Source organism: Danio rerio, chromosome 6, assembly GCF_052040795.2.
Source record: "Danio rerio strain M-AB ecotype USA chromosome 6, GRCz13ab, whole genome shotgun sequence".
In the NCBI taxonomy this organism is placed as follows: Eukaryota; Metazoa; Chordata; class Actinopteri; order Cypriniformes; family Danionidae; genus Danio; species Danio rerio.
The window spans coordinates 49,557,661-49,569,339 of NC_141026.1; the positions used below are offsets into that span (position 1 = coordinate 49,557,661).

The 11,679-nt window shown below is 34.4% G+C and overlaps 1 protein-coding gene across 26 annotated transcripts in view; it reads right to left on the reverse strand.

The window, feature by feature from the left end:
• Positions 1-10,560, reverse strand: part of im:7151449 — a 240,452-nt gene extending 229,892 nt beyond the window's left edge. For 16 of the 26 annotated variants that reach the window (XR_015494086.1, XR_015494084.1, XR_015494085.1 and 13 more), the window contains exons 1-6: positions 10,284-10,560; positions 9,004-9,189; positions 8,799-8,901; positions 8,652-8,722; positions 7,457-7,633; positions 987-1,160 (exon numbers count right to left, since the gene is read on the reverse strand). Coding sequence is in view for 19 of the 26 variants with exons in the window: in XM_087257963.1 (XP_087114089.1) it covers positions 987-1,160; positions 7,457-7,633; positions 8,652-8,722; positions 8,799-8,901; positions 9,004-9,189; positions 10,284-10,347 (775 nt within the window). In the remaining 7 variants the exon portion in view is untranslated. The remainder of the gene's footprint in view (positions 1-986; positions 1,161-7,456; positions 7,634-8,651; positions 8,723-8,798; positions 8,902-9,003; positions 9,190-10,283) is intronic. The other 10 variants (XR_015494088.1, XR_015494087.1, XM_087257967.1 and 7 more) reach the window with 1 other exon arrangement.
• Between the last annotated feature and the right edge of the window lie 1,119 nt (positions 10,561-11,679).

The following is an 11,679-nucleotide window of genomic DNA, read 5'->3' on the forward strand; positions in this document are numbered from 1 at the left end:
CCTGTTTGTTTAATGTACCAAAATATATTATCTATTCGCTTGTTAAGTAGTGACGAATGGAATACTGTATCTAGGTCCAAGATACAACCCATTTTAATTGAGAAAATGTTTGTTTATGACCTCTTTTTAGTCGAATTTTATATAAAGTCATGGTGTACACAACAGTCTCTCTGATTGCTGCATCACAGACACCACTATTTTAACAATATATAAAAAATTTAACACTTTCTGGCCATCTAATATTAGGCATGGATATAATGTGATTGTGATTTTTTATAGTATAACATCGGTTTGCAAACATTTATGATTACCATTTGTTGAGTCTCCCCTAGGCATGTTTTCAAGGTATACAGTGGTTTGGAAAAGTCAAGGTTTTAAAACCACCAAAATTTTCTGCTATACCATTCCTATGGTATGTGTAAGATTCTTTATTTACGTTTTTTTTTTTTGTTGTTGTTTTTTAGGACAACAGTATCTCTAGCAGAAAAAATTTCCAAAGATGCCATTTAGAATTGTAATGAAATCAGTGTTTCTTAAAACTAATCCGCGTTTAGTGACGTCACACTTGAAAAGCGGATATTCACTCAGAAATGCATAAACATACTCATTTTCAAAAAGGGTGTACTCATCTCATTTGTGTTATGCACTGTATACATAGACAAGATTCCTTTTTTTGCAGGATTATTTAATTAATAGAAATTTTAGTTTTTGCTGTCATATTTGAGTGATGGATACTGACAAAAATATGCTAAATGTGCTATGAAAAATTCTTTCCAATGACACTTCAAATAACACAGTTAGCTACCAATAAAAGTGCAACATTCAGGCTCCATTTAACACATTCCACCATGTTTAAATCATCAGAATGCAGCGGTTTCTCATCAGAATGCTTCAGATTCTGTGAGGGCCTTCTTATCACTCATTCCATGAATGCACAGCTTGGGGAAAAATGGCAAGTGTTAAGGCCTTCAGAAGGTTAAGCTTACCTTTAACACATTCAGGCAGTGCAGACCAGCCTCTCTCCTCACACACTGATGTGGCCGAACCATTCATCCTGTAACCTGGCAAGCATTCAAAAGTGGCTTGGCTTTTATGTAGGTATGGAGGATTTCCTTCAGTCTGGTTACCAAATTTAATTGTAGGAACTCCACATTCAATAGCTGGGAACAGAAAGGAAAGTACTTGTTTGAAGTTGATAAAACATGTAAAGCTGGACTAAGTTGAACATGATTCTTCTTTTAATATAATGTTGCAATTATATGAAATCGTCTTGCACATTGCACCATTCCTGGTATTTCAGAAATGTTAAACAGGTCGACTACAATGTCAAAACAAAATTCCAAATCATTTTATAACCCAAATACTATAAAGAATGTCTCATAGACCCATTTACAAGACTTCTGTTTAAAGCATTCGTAAAAGTTTTACAATATAGATCTTTAGGTTCTCCTAAAGGGGTCTATTATGCAGAAATCACTTTTATTAGGGGTTTAAACACAGTTGTGTAGCAACAGTCTGTGAATATAACCAGCTTCTAATTGTACAAATCAATTTATTATATATTTTATAATCACACTTTAAAATCAGTCTGTAGAAACACTTTGATTGACACTTTGATTGAAACCCCGCCCATTAGTGATGATCTCTCCCTCAGTAGCATATGAAGTTAGTCTTGTTTTTGAATGTGCCTCTATGCTAACACAGAGGGATTTGTAGCTCCACCCTCTTTTCAAAAGAGCACAATTTCATTTGAATTTAAAGCGATGATCACCAAAATGGCACAATTAGAATCAAAGGCTAAAAGGGGCAGATTTAAAGATTTATAAAACATTATTTATGTGGTATTTTGAGCTGAAACATCATATACACACTCTAGGGACATCAGTGACGTAGGCCCAATCCCAATTCTATTTTTGGACTCCTACCCTACTCCACCGAGGGTGAAAGGAAAGGGCTTTAAAATTTACCCCTAAAAATTGGGACAGCACTACAGCACCTGCACACGTCATCAAATGTCATCGAGATGTCTTGCTTCATATGAGATCAGACGATCGCGACTGCTGTAGTTATTCCAGTTGTGCTATTTTTTTGTATATATCTTTAGGAAATCGCTGAAGGCGTTTATTATGTTATCATAACGATACAATGTGGCAATAAGATCGTAATACTGTGCATTTAACACAGTGGCCATATTCATCATGTAAACACACCGAAAACAATATTAAAATTATAGCAGACACAGTAAAAAGCCCATACCCAGCCGCTAGACTTTACTGATAGGGTATTCGAGGGTCAGAGAGTCAGAATGTTGTAAGACTGCTATATAGGAGTTATTATTATGGATTATAAATAGTCATAGCTAAACAGAATTGGGAAAACCCTACCCCTTGATGTGAACCCGCAAAACGAGGGGTAGGAGTAAGGGGATGGGCTAAGGGCTAGAATTGGGATTGGGCCTTATTTTACATCTTGTAAAAAGGGGCATAATAAACTCCATCTTTGTTTGAAATTTATTTATGGACCATTTTGAGCAATGTAAACAAAAAAAAATGGTCCCAACATATTTCCTGTGTTACATTTTTAATTTCTATAGCTTCTGAGAATCCAAAAAGAGTTTTGATAAATATTGATAAATAATGTTATGATACAGTAGCTGTTCTAATGTTAAGTCATGACTGAATTGCCTTTTGTTACAGTTATGAAATTGTTTGATAACAAACAGGAAATGTTCATGGGCCAAAGACACAACCACATTGAAATGGTCTATTAACTCAGCTATTTGTGAAAGGATTATCATTATGTGGTGTGTGCATCATAGCGCTCATTATTTGAATTTCATATAATGACATAGACTAGTTTTATTATTCCAGTTGCTGTTAAAAAAGCCTATAAATTGTCCTCACATGCATTAGAGTCTCAAACTTAATTCATGGATGGCTGCAAATCCGCACAGTTTTGCTCCAAGCCTAATCACTGATCCAACTAAACAAAGGTGAAGAAGATTTTATTCTCTCAGTGTAAAGTATTTTCTAAGTGTAAAGCAGTTAATTTTCTCTTCTCAAAATGTATGTAGTGTTTGCAGCAAACATGCCAGCGTGTGTTAAAAATACTGTGTAAGATGAGTATGCCAGCACAGCAGCAACACTAGGAGAAGAATGACTGAATGACTGATTGTGTATAACTGAATATGTAAAGCACTGATTATATATGTTAAATACTTGTATGAAGCTATATGTGTCAGAAGTTAGAAGGAGTAACATATTATCAAGTTATTATCCTATCATGACAATGTATGTAAACACTTAGTTATTTTGCATCTATGCTCTGGTGTCAAAACAGTTGCTGACACAGACCTGTAACGTCTCTGTTGACATGAGCTAGTGGGCTGAGAGCCAAGAATAGCAGGGCCACCTAGAGTAAAAACCTATCCTAAAATGGTTTAAAGTTAAAATGAGACACCTAGGGGTGTGTCAAATAACCGTATAAAGATTTTGGAAACACACAGAAACTTTAGAAGGAGCAGGAGAGACTTTGGAAAAAGAGTACCAGAGATAGGAAGTGTACAGGACAGACTTCAAAATGCTCTGGCGTCTGCTCTGCTCTTTCTCGACTTTATTATGGAGAATAAAGTCTATTTTCTGATATTCAAAACCTCTGGTCTGATCATTTCTAATTGATAAGAAGTCAAATTCACGACAAAGGCTGCGTCTGAAACCACCTATTACTCAGTAGGTACTGCATTTGAATTTAAACGTACTACTCGGCCACTAGAAAAGTGGGTTGTTTACAGTATGAATATGAAAAGTATGAATAGATTTCGGACATACTACACCCGCCATTTTGTCATGGTCACGTGACCTACATGCGCCAGTTGCGTCGCTTCACTCCTATTCATGAAATAGCACAGCGTGCATGGGATACACACTTCAGAATCTCACCAGAGGTAGTTAGTCATCCAGGTACTTCTTGCATACTAATTTTAGAATTCTATGAATTCAGACATTATACTCGGCTTGCATACTGATTTTAGCGTACTATATAGTACGGAAGTATGCAGTTTCGGACGCAGCCAAGGTGTTCAAAACTAGTATAGACTATTCAGCGGGTGTGATTTGGAGGTTGTTGGAGCTCAAATCTGCAGAGCTGTGGCGCTCCAGGAGTTTGAGACCATTACATTAGAGTCTCTAGCCGGGAGTCACAGAAGCACAGCAGCTATTTTCTGTAAAACAATCAAAAAAATTGACCAAAAGGTATACATATAAAAGAATGTGCCTTGGCATTCAATATGTCCTGATAACATCTTATTCTGGAAATGTTCTTTGCGTTTGTTTTTACTGCAGCAATAATGGTGTACATGCACACAGACCTTTTTTAATTTCAGCCAGCCAGCCTCAGTGCTTCCTGTGAACTGTCTTTCCATTAAAAAATTGCCACGTTTAAGGTCTGCTTTCTTTAAAAATCGCTGTTCTTTACTGATTGATGGTTATAGGATATAAAGTAGGTGTCAGACCGGACAAGAAGCACTGCATTCAATTACATTTTCGCCCATCATGTCTTTATATTATGACAGTTTATTTTACCCCAGTATTTTCAATGGAGTTTCTGTGATCTTAAATAGCCTTAAATCTTGTTTTATGCTTGAACAACTAAATTAATAATTTAGTCTATTTAAATGAATGTATTGTAATTACATTACAACATCGATGCCGTAAAACAACTTTATGACAACGTTATCATTGGCTGAACGCTATCATTGGCTGAAAAACACAAGCTGTGCATATACTGTACCCCATTACAGCAAAATGTTTTCTTTTTTTGAAGCTAAATAATAATGCAAAAAGTCAAATGAAACAAACACCATTAAAAGTGGATCTGTGCTGTGGTGTGGTTCGTGAAAAATGATAATGCTTTTTTTTCAGTGCATCATGTGAACAGTTCAGCTAAAAATGGTGGAAGACATTGTACAGCAGTTGTTTTGGACATTTTCCAACATTAAATTCAGCTTTTAATAGGACAGGGAAAGTTTTCTCAGGAGCTTTTGTTTCAACACATCTTCAGTCTATATTCTCACTCACATTTGTAACTTTATATTCCACTTTATACTACATCTCCACATCACTGTCGGTCCATTATTTATTTTTTATTAAGTCACATAAAAAAATCTTTTAGAGAGTCAGAAAGTGAATAAACCAGGCAGGTTAAAGTGTTGTACATCCAAATGCATGTGCTATACAGGTATTAAAGTGTTTTCTGTCATTTTGATGTGGATTACCAACTTTTGGGAAACCATTAAAAACTATAATGTGGCCTTGGAGCATTTTTATATAAAACCCCCATTGTCAAATGTATCCAGATTAGTGTAGATGTCTGTGTAAATACATTTTAATACTTGCATAAACGTTACATCTGAAAAGGAAACCCCTAAAAATGCAATAAGACCAGCTGCGTCCCCACATTTCATCACTAGTTTTAAACAGTGTAATAGAACCTTACTGTACTTTTTTATAGAGGGTGTATGTGGCACAGACTGTTGCTAAAACTGGCCCTTCTAAAATATTTTTACTCTTATCATTATGAAAACTCCCCTTCATTTTAGATGTCATTTGTAATAATATTTTGTTCAGCAAAAATATGCACAGTCTGATACTCCACAATCTGCAATCTGAAAGATACATATCCAGAGAGATAACATCCTACCAGTCACCACCAGAACTATGAATGGGAAACCTGACGTTAAGATGATTTGGTTGAGTTCAGAGGAGGAAAAACTGGAAGATGTAACATCAACACATACAGTAAGACTAGGACTAAACAACTCATGAAACAAAAAAGGCATGAAAGACCTGCTGAACAAGGAAGACCTTCAGATAGTACAATCAGTTACCAAGACAACACATATAAACCAGTCTAAAAGGGGGAGTGGAAAAAAAACAAGCAAGTGGTCAGTGCAGATCTTCAGCACGAGAAAAGGATGAGATGTTTCACCAGTTTCATCAAGCTGTACACTGATAATGCTGAAAGAGCAACATAAGTCAGTCAAATGTTGGTTCAGACTGTTTAAAGAGTCATATTTGGACTTCTCAAAAAACCTTTCCTAATTCCTTTATACCAGTTCTGACAAATACCTTGCCTGTCTACAATAAATGTGACAGTACGAAGGCCCTACAAACACTGCCGGTAATTTCAGTTGTCAGTTCACCTTTCAGTGCTTAATCCTGTTCTGTACACACACACACACACACACACATACACAAAGTTCAGTAATTTATAAAAAATAGCAACCAATCAGCTATTTAACAGCCAAATTAATTTCTGAAAGATGCTAGTTGTTACAACTGCATTTATGCTTATTCTATGTAGTCAGTGCACAAAAATGAACAGAGCAAATATGGTCATAAATCTCATATTTAAGCTCATATCAGAGTTGTCTCCAGTGCCAGCATGCAAAGAGCAAGATATCACAGAGAGTGAGGAATGTATTGGCTTAAGAGTGTTGCCAGACCTTTCTAAAATAATAAGCTAAACTAAAATGAAACAACAAGAGACTAATGATTAAAACCCAAACATTATCTTAGAAATACAGATAGATTTTTTACCTACATACATCTATATCTAAAAAAGCGGACAAACTGCCAACATTCACAAATTATACTTGAACATAAGCCTTAAAATGCAAAAACTGAATCCCTTAAAATCCCACTAAGATCAAAATGAAGGCTTTTGGGGGGTTCTCAAGTCTTAATGTTATCTATAAGCAACTGTGCTCTAAAACAAAGACAAAATTCTCATTTAGATTTAAGACATGAGCAGTCAAAGCCTGCAGTTTGTCACTTCAACCACTGTAGATCAGTTCATTCAGTTTCTTTTCGGCTCAGTCTCTATATTAATCTGGGGTCGCCACAGCGGATAAAACCGCCTACTTATTTACCATATGTTTATGCAGCGGAAGCCCTTCTAGCTGCAACCCATCACTGAGAAACATCCATACACACTCATTCACACACGTACACTATGGACAATTTAATTTACCCAATTCACCTACAGTATACCACATCTTTGGACTTGTGGGGGAAACCGGAGCAAACAGAAGAAGCCCACACGAACGTGGGGAGAACATGCAAACTCCACACAGAAATGCCATCTGACCCACCTGAGACTCGAGCCAGCGACCTTCTTGCTGTGAGGCAATCATGCTACCCACAGTGCCATCATAATGCCCGTAGATCAGTTAATTTTTTGTTATTAGATCACTACATAATAATAATAATATATTATATTTTATATATATATATATATATATATATATATATATATATATATATATATATATATATATATATATATATATATATATATATAAGAAGTGGATATGGCAACACACAGAGCTTCCTTCAATGCAAGTTATTAGAACAAAAAAGGTTTTAATTGGATAAAAACTTAAATTCCAAAAACTAACCTTCACATTTTGGAGGTGGAAAATTATAATCCCAATCATCCCCACAGGTAATGGATCTGTTTCCAACAAGGGTGTAGTTTTCTTGGCATGAATATTTGATAACATCATTATATAGAACAGGACTACGAAACATCACATCGCCATGTTTAGGAGGAGTTGGATTTTCACATGTTATCACTATAAAAAACAGGATGAAACAAAATATATTATAATGTCTCTGACCTGAACAACATTGATGGTCAAATTTAGAGTCAATTAATCGAACAAATAAACACATTAATTTCCATTACTTAAAATAAAATGAATCTAAATAACAAAAATAATAACAAAAGCATATTAAATCTAAAAATATCCGTATTTAAAATAGACAAAAACATGATGCGATTACTAAAACTTAAACTAAAATGAAAACAATAGAGAAATAATTACAATAACATAAACTATTTAAAAGACCTAAGCTGATAATACAAGAAACACAACAAAAATACTGTCATAATTGCATATTTGTGCATGCATATTTTGCAATACACTCGAAATCTACTGTTATGTATGTTATACATCTAACATTACTTTGTTTTAAATTCAATTGTGTCATTCTGAATGCTTAATTATAGTTCTTCCTGTCAATAAATCTGTTCAGTATATGCAGTCTTACACCCTTTTTGTTTGATTTTCATACAGTATAAACATGTTTGCTTAAAATCAAAGTTTGTAATGTTTTGATTCTCCTCATAGTTGGTTTGTTTGGTTCATGATTTGGAACAATTAAACAGAGACCTCTGGGCAAATTAACTCCAGAACCATCAGTGCTAAAAAGTGGACGGTCACTATTATTCTCAATATTATTTCACTGACACACAACACTGAGCCTGGTTTCTCTCTAGGTTTTTTTTTTCCTTCACTTTGTCAATTGGTGAAGCTTCCTTGCCACTGTCGCCACTGGCTTGCTTGGTTGGGACTTGTGGAGCTGTGCATTGATGGATTTGCTCTTCAGTGTTTGGACTTTCAGCAGTGAAATTTAAACCACACTGAACTGAACTAAACTGAACCTTAACTCTTAAAACTGGACTGACACGGTTTCAGCTTACAAGAACTTGTATGTTAAGCTGCTTTGACACAATCTACATAGTAAAAGCACTATAGAAATAAGCATGAATTTAATTGAATGTGTGTTTATTCAAACTTGAAGACTCACATGAGCATATAGCATCTCCGTTCCAGCCTGTTACAAGACACTGCCTGTAGCTTGATCCTTCCAGGTCATATCTGGGTAAAGAAAGTATAAGTCAATTATATTTGCTACACTATGGTGATAATGATGATACAGACATCAAGTTCTTACCCAGTGTCACATAAAACTTTTACATAGGCTCCAAACAATGTTCCATTGTTGATTAAATATGTCATATGTGATGATTGTGGTTCTGGCGGTCCACAATCCATCTCTGAAACGGATGCAAACATAATGTTTACAACACATACTGTACATTACAGGAAAGCTTTCATTTAAAGGGACCGGCCAGATTCCAAAGTCAAAGATTAATTACTTTCGCATTTTAATTCTACTTTACTCCATTTTCCATTCTGGCAAGTGATTAAAGGTGATCCATCCTTTGCCTCGTATCCTCTTGCACACTCAGCCACAGCGGTTGAACCATCGGGGAATTCGTTTTTCAGTCTGGACTCCAAGGATAAGACATGGTTGCCATTCAAAACAGGGAAAAAACATTTCGCTAAATCAACCACAAACACAAGACAGATCATTAGCAACAAAAAGTAACCAAACTCAATGGTTTGATTTTGTTAGTTGGTTTTGAAAAGGCATTATTACTGTATGCTGCAAGAACATTGTAAATCCACAGGGAAGACATTACAGATGTCAATATAAATGTTAATAATGAAGTTTGCCTTGCGCACTCACGATTTTAAAAACTTTATTGGTGTGTTAATCTTGTCAAAAATATTATTCAGAAGGTCATTAAATACTTGCTTCATACAGTTTTTATTTGACATTCTTCAGGTGATACAAAAACACAAACGATTCGGCACAATGCCTTCTTCATCCTTCTGATTAAAATAAATGTTAATGGAATAAATAAGATGTTAAGAAGAAAACAAATAAATAAATAAACAAATAAATAAATAATGTTTGATTTGTTTGTTTTAAATGACACCTCAGTGAGTATAAACGACTAATACGACTAATCAGTCATTTATACTCACTGAGGTATATATATATATATATATATATATATATATATATATATATATATATATATATATATATACACACACACACACACACACACACACACACACACACACACACTCCTTTAGAATATTATTTTATTATAAGGGGTGTAAATAAATTTTAGCACTTGACTTTCATGAAACAACAGGACTTTAAATATATAAAGAGTTCATATGCAAAAACCTCTTGAAAGTGAAGAGCCTTCTGAAATTTTCATTTATAATTAGCATTTTTCTCAGGCTGTTGTGTGTAATTTCATTAATTTTACCTTAAGTGCAAAGAATAGATTATTTTCATTGCCTTTAATATGAAACAAGTGAACATGAAATGAGGCTGAGAAAACGCAAACTTTAGAGAAATTTTTCAGACGGCATAGAGGTTTTTGCATCTGAACTCTTCACCATGCTTTACTGTTTTGATACACATGTTGTTGTTTTCAAATGATTACTTTTCTTCTTTCATTGATCTCGATTATCGTCTGTGTATCTTTATTCACTTCAAATAAATAAATTCATTTCAATTTTAAAACATTTTAAAAACAGTAAGTGAAGCGAATGTGAAGGAAATTCAGCTTACCTTTCCCCATAGCGACCTGCGAAGATGACAGAACAAGTACTAACAAAGTCCTCACACTTGTCATCTTCGCTTAAAGAGCTCTTATCAACAACTAAATAAGAAACAGCGACCAGAAACAAAACTAACGGACTGAACGCAGAGGTACGGAAAAACAAGAAATCCCTACGCGGCTAAAGACTTTCTCTATAGAAAGAGAATTCTCTTTGAGATTCCAGCCGCAGGTGAAATGAAAAGCGGAAAAACAACGACGAACAAGCCCTTCATAGCCAGAACATCTGACGAGAACACGGTTCACTCATGTAAATCAAGACACACCCATTGCAGTGACGCGTTACCAGCCGGTGCTTTCACCGAATCTCCTCCCTGCTAAACACTCAACAAGATATGATTCCCACTAACCGGCTGACTAACGACTTTATCTGTTTAGTAGACAAGTGTATTGGCGTGTTTAAATATATATTAATATAGCCTTACGCTATATGTAGACAATATTTGAAGTTGAACACAAGCATTAGTTCTTATAGTGTGCGAATTCCGTTAACGATAGGGGTCAACTTTTTGGTAATGTTAGTTTGTGTAATAGATGCTTCTGAAAAATATATAATGTATTTGTGTTTCAGTGTTTTGTGGGGTAGCTAGTATGGCAAGCTGTTTTGACATTTAATCTAACCCGTAATAGCCTATTTCATTACTAGTTTAGATAGTAGCTTTTCCATTAAGTACTTATTCATTAATTTCTAGTGCATATAGATACTAGTGCTTTATAAAATAAAGTGCTTACTTAGACACTAGTTATTTTTATTGCATACTGATTATTTAGATAATAGTACCTATTAAATAGATACGTATTGGATATTGATTAGATTGTATATTCTTTAGATACTACTACTTATTCATTATAGTATACTTCTTATTTATGAGATACCAGTACTTATTTTAAAAGTGACTAGTAATCATTCTGTAGTAATACATTTAAAAGTTTTCTATTGATTTCTATGGGGTCTGTCATTGAGATATCAACTATTCAGCTTTGACTGTTATGTATTTCGGTTGGGACTAGTATATAGTCAATCAAAAGATCCTAGTATATATTTAATAGATAATGGTGCTGCTTATTATTTATGTAGATACTAGTAGGGCCAGACAGAATCTGCAGACATTTTTTTTGCTATTCCTGCACAGAATTTTGTGAAAAATCTGCTGATTTATGTGAAATTATTCTGCAAGTATTGTAACTAAAAACGTACTATATGAAATAATATAATACCTTTTGAACTTTTATTTAATGTTTACAATGCAAATCCAATTATATCCACTTTATTTGGTAAACAAAGCAAGCCTATCATATAATATACCTACTAAGACAGAAAATAACACTTTACAAACTATATTGTAA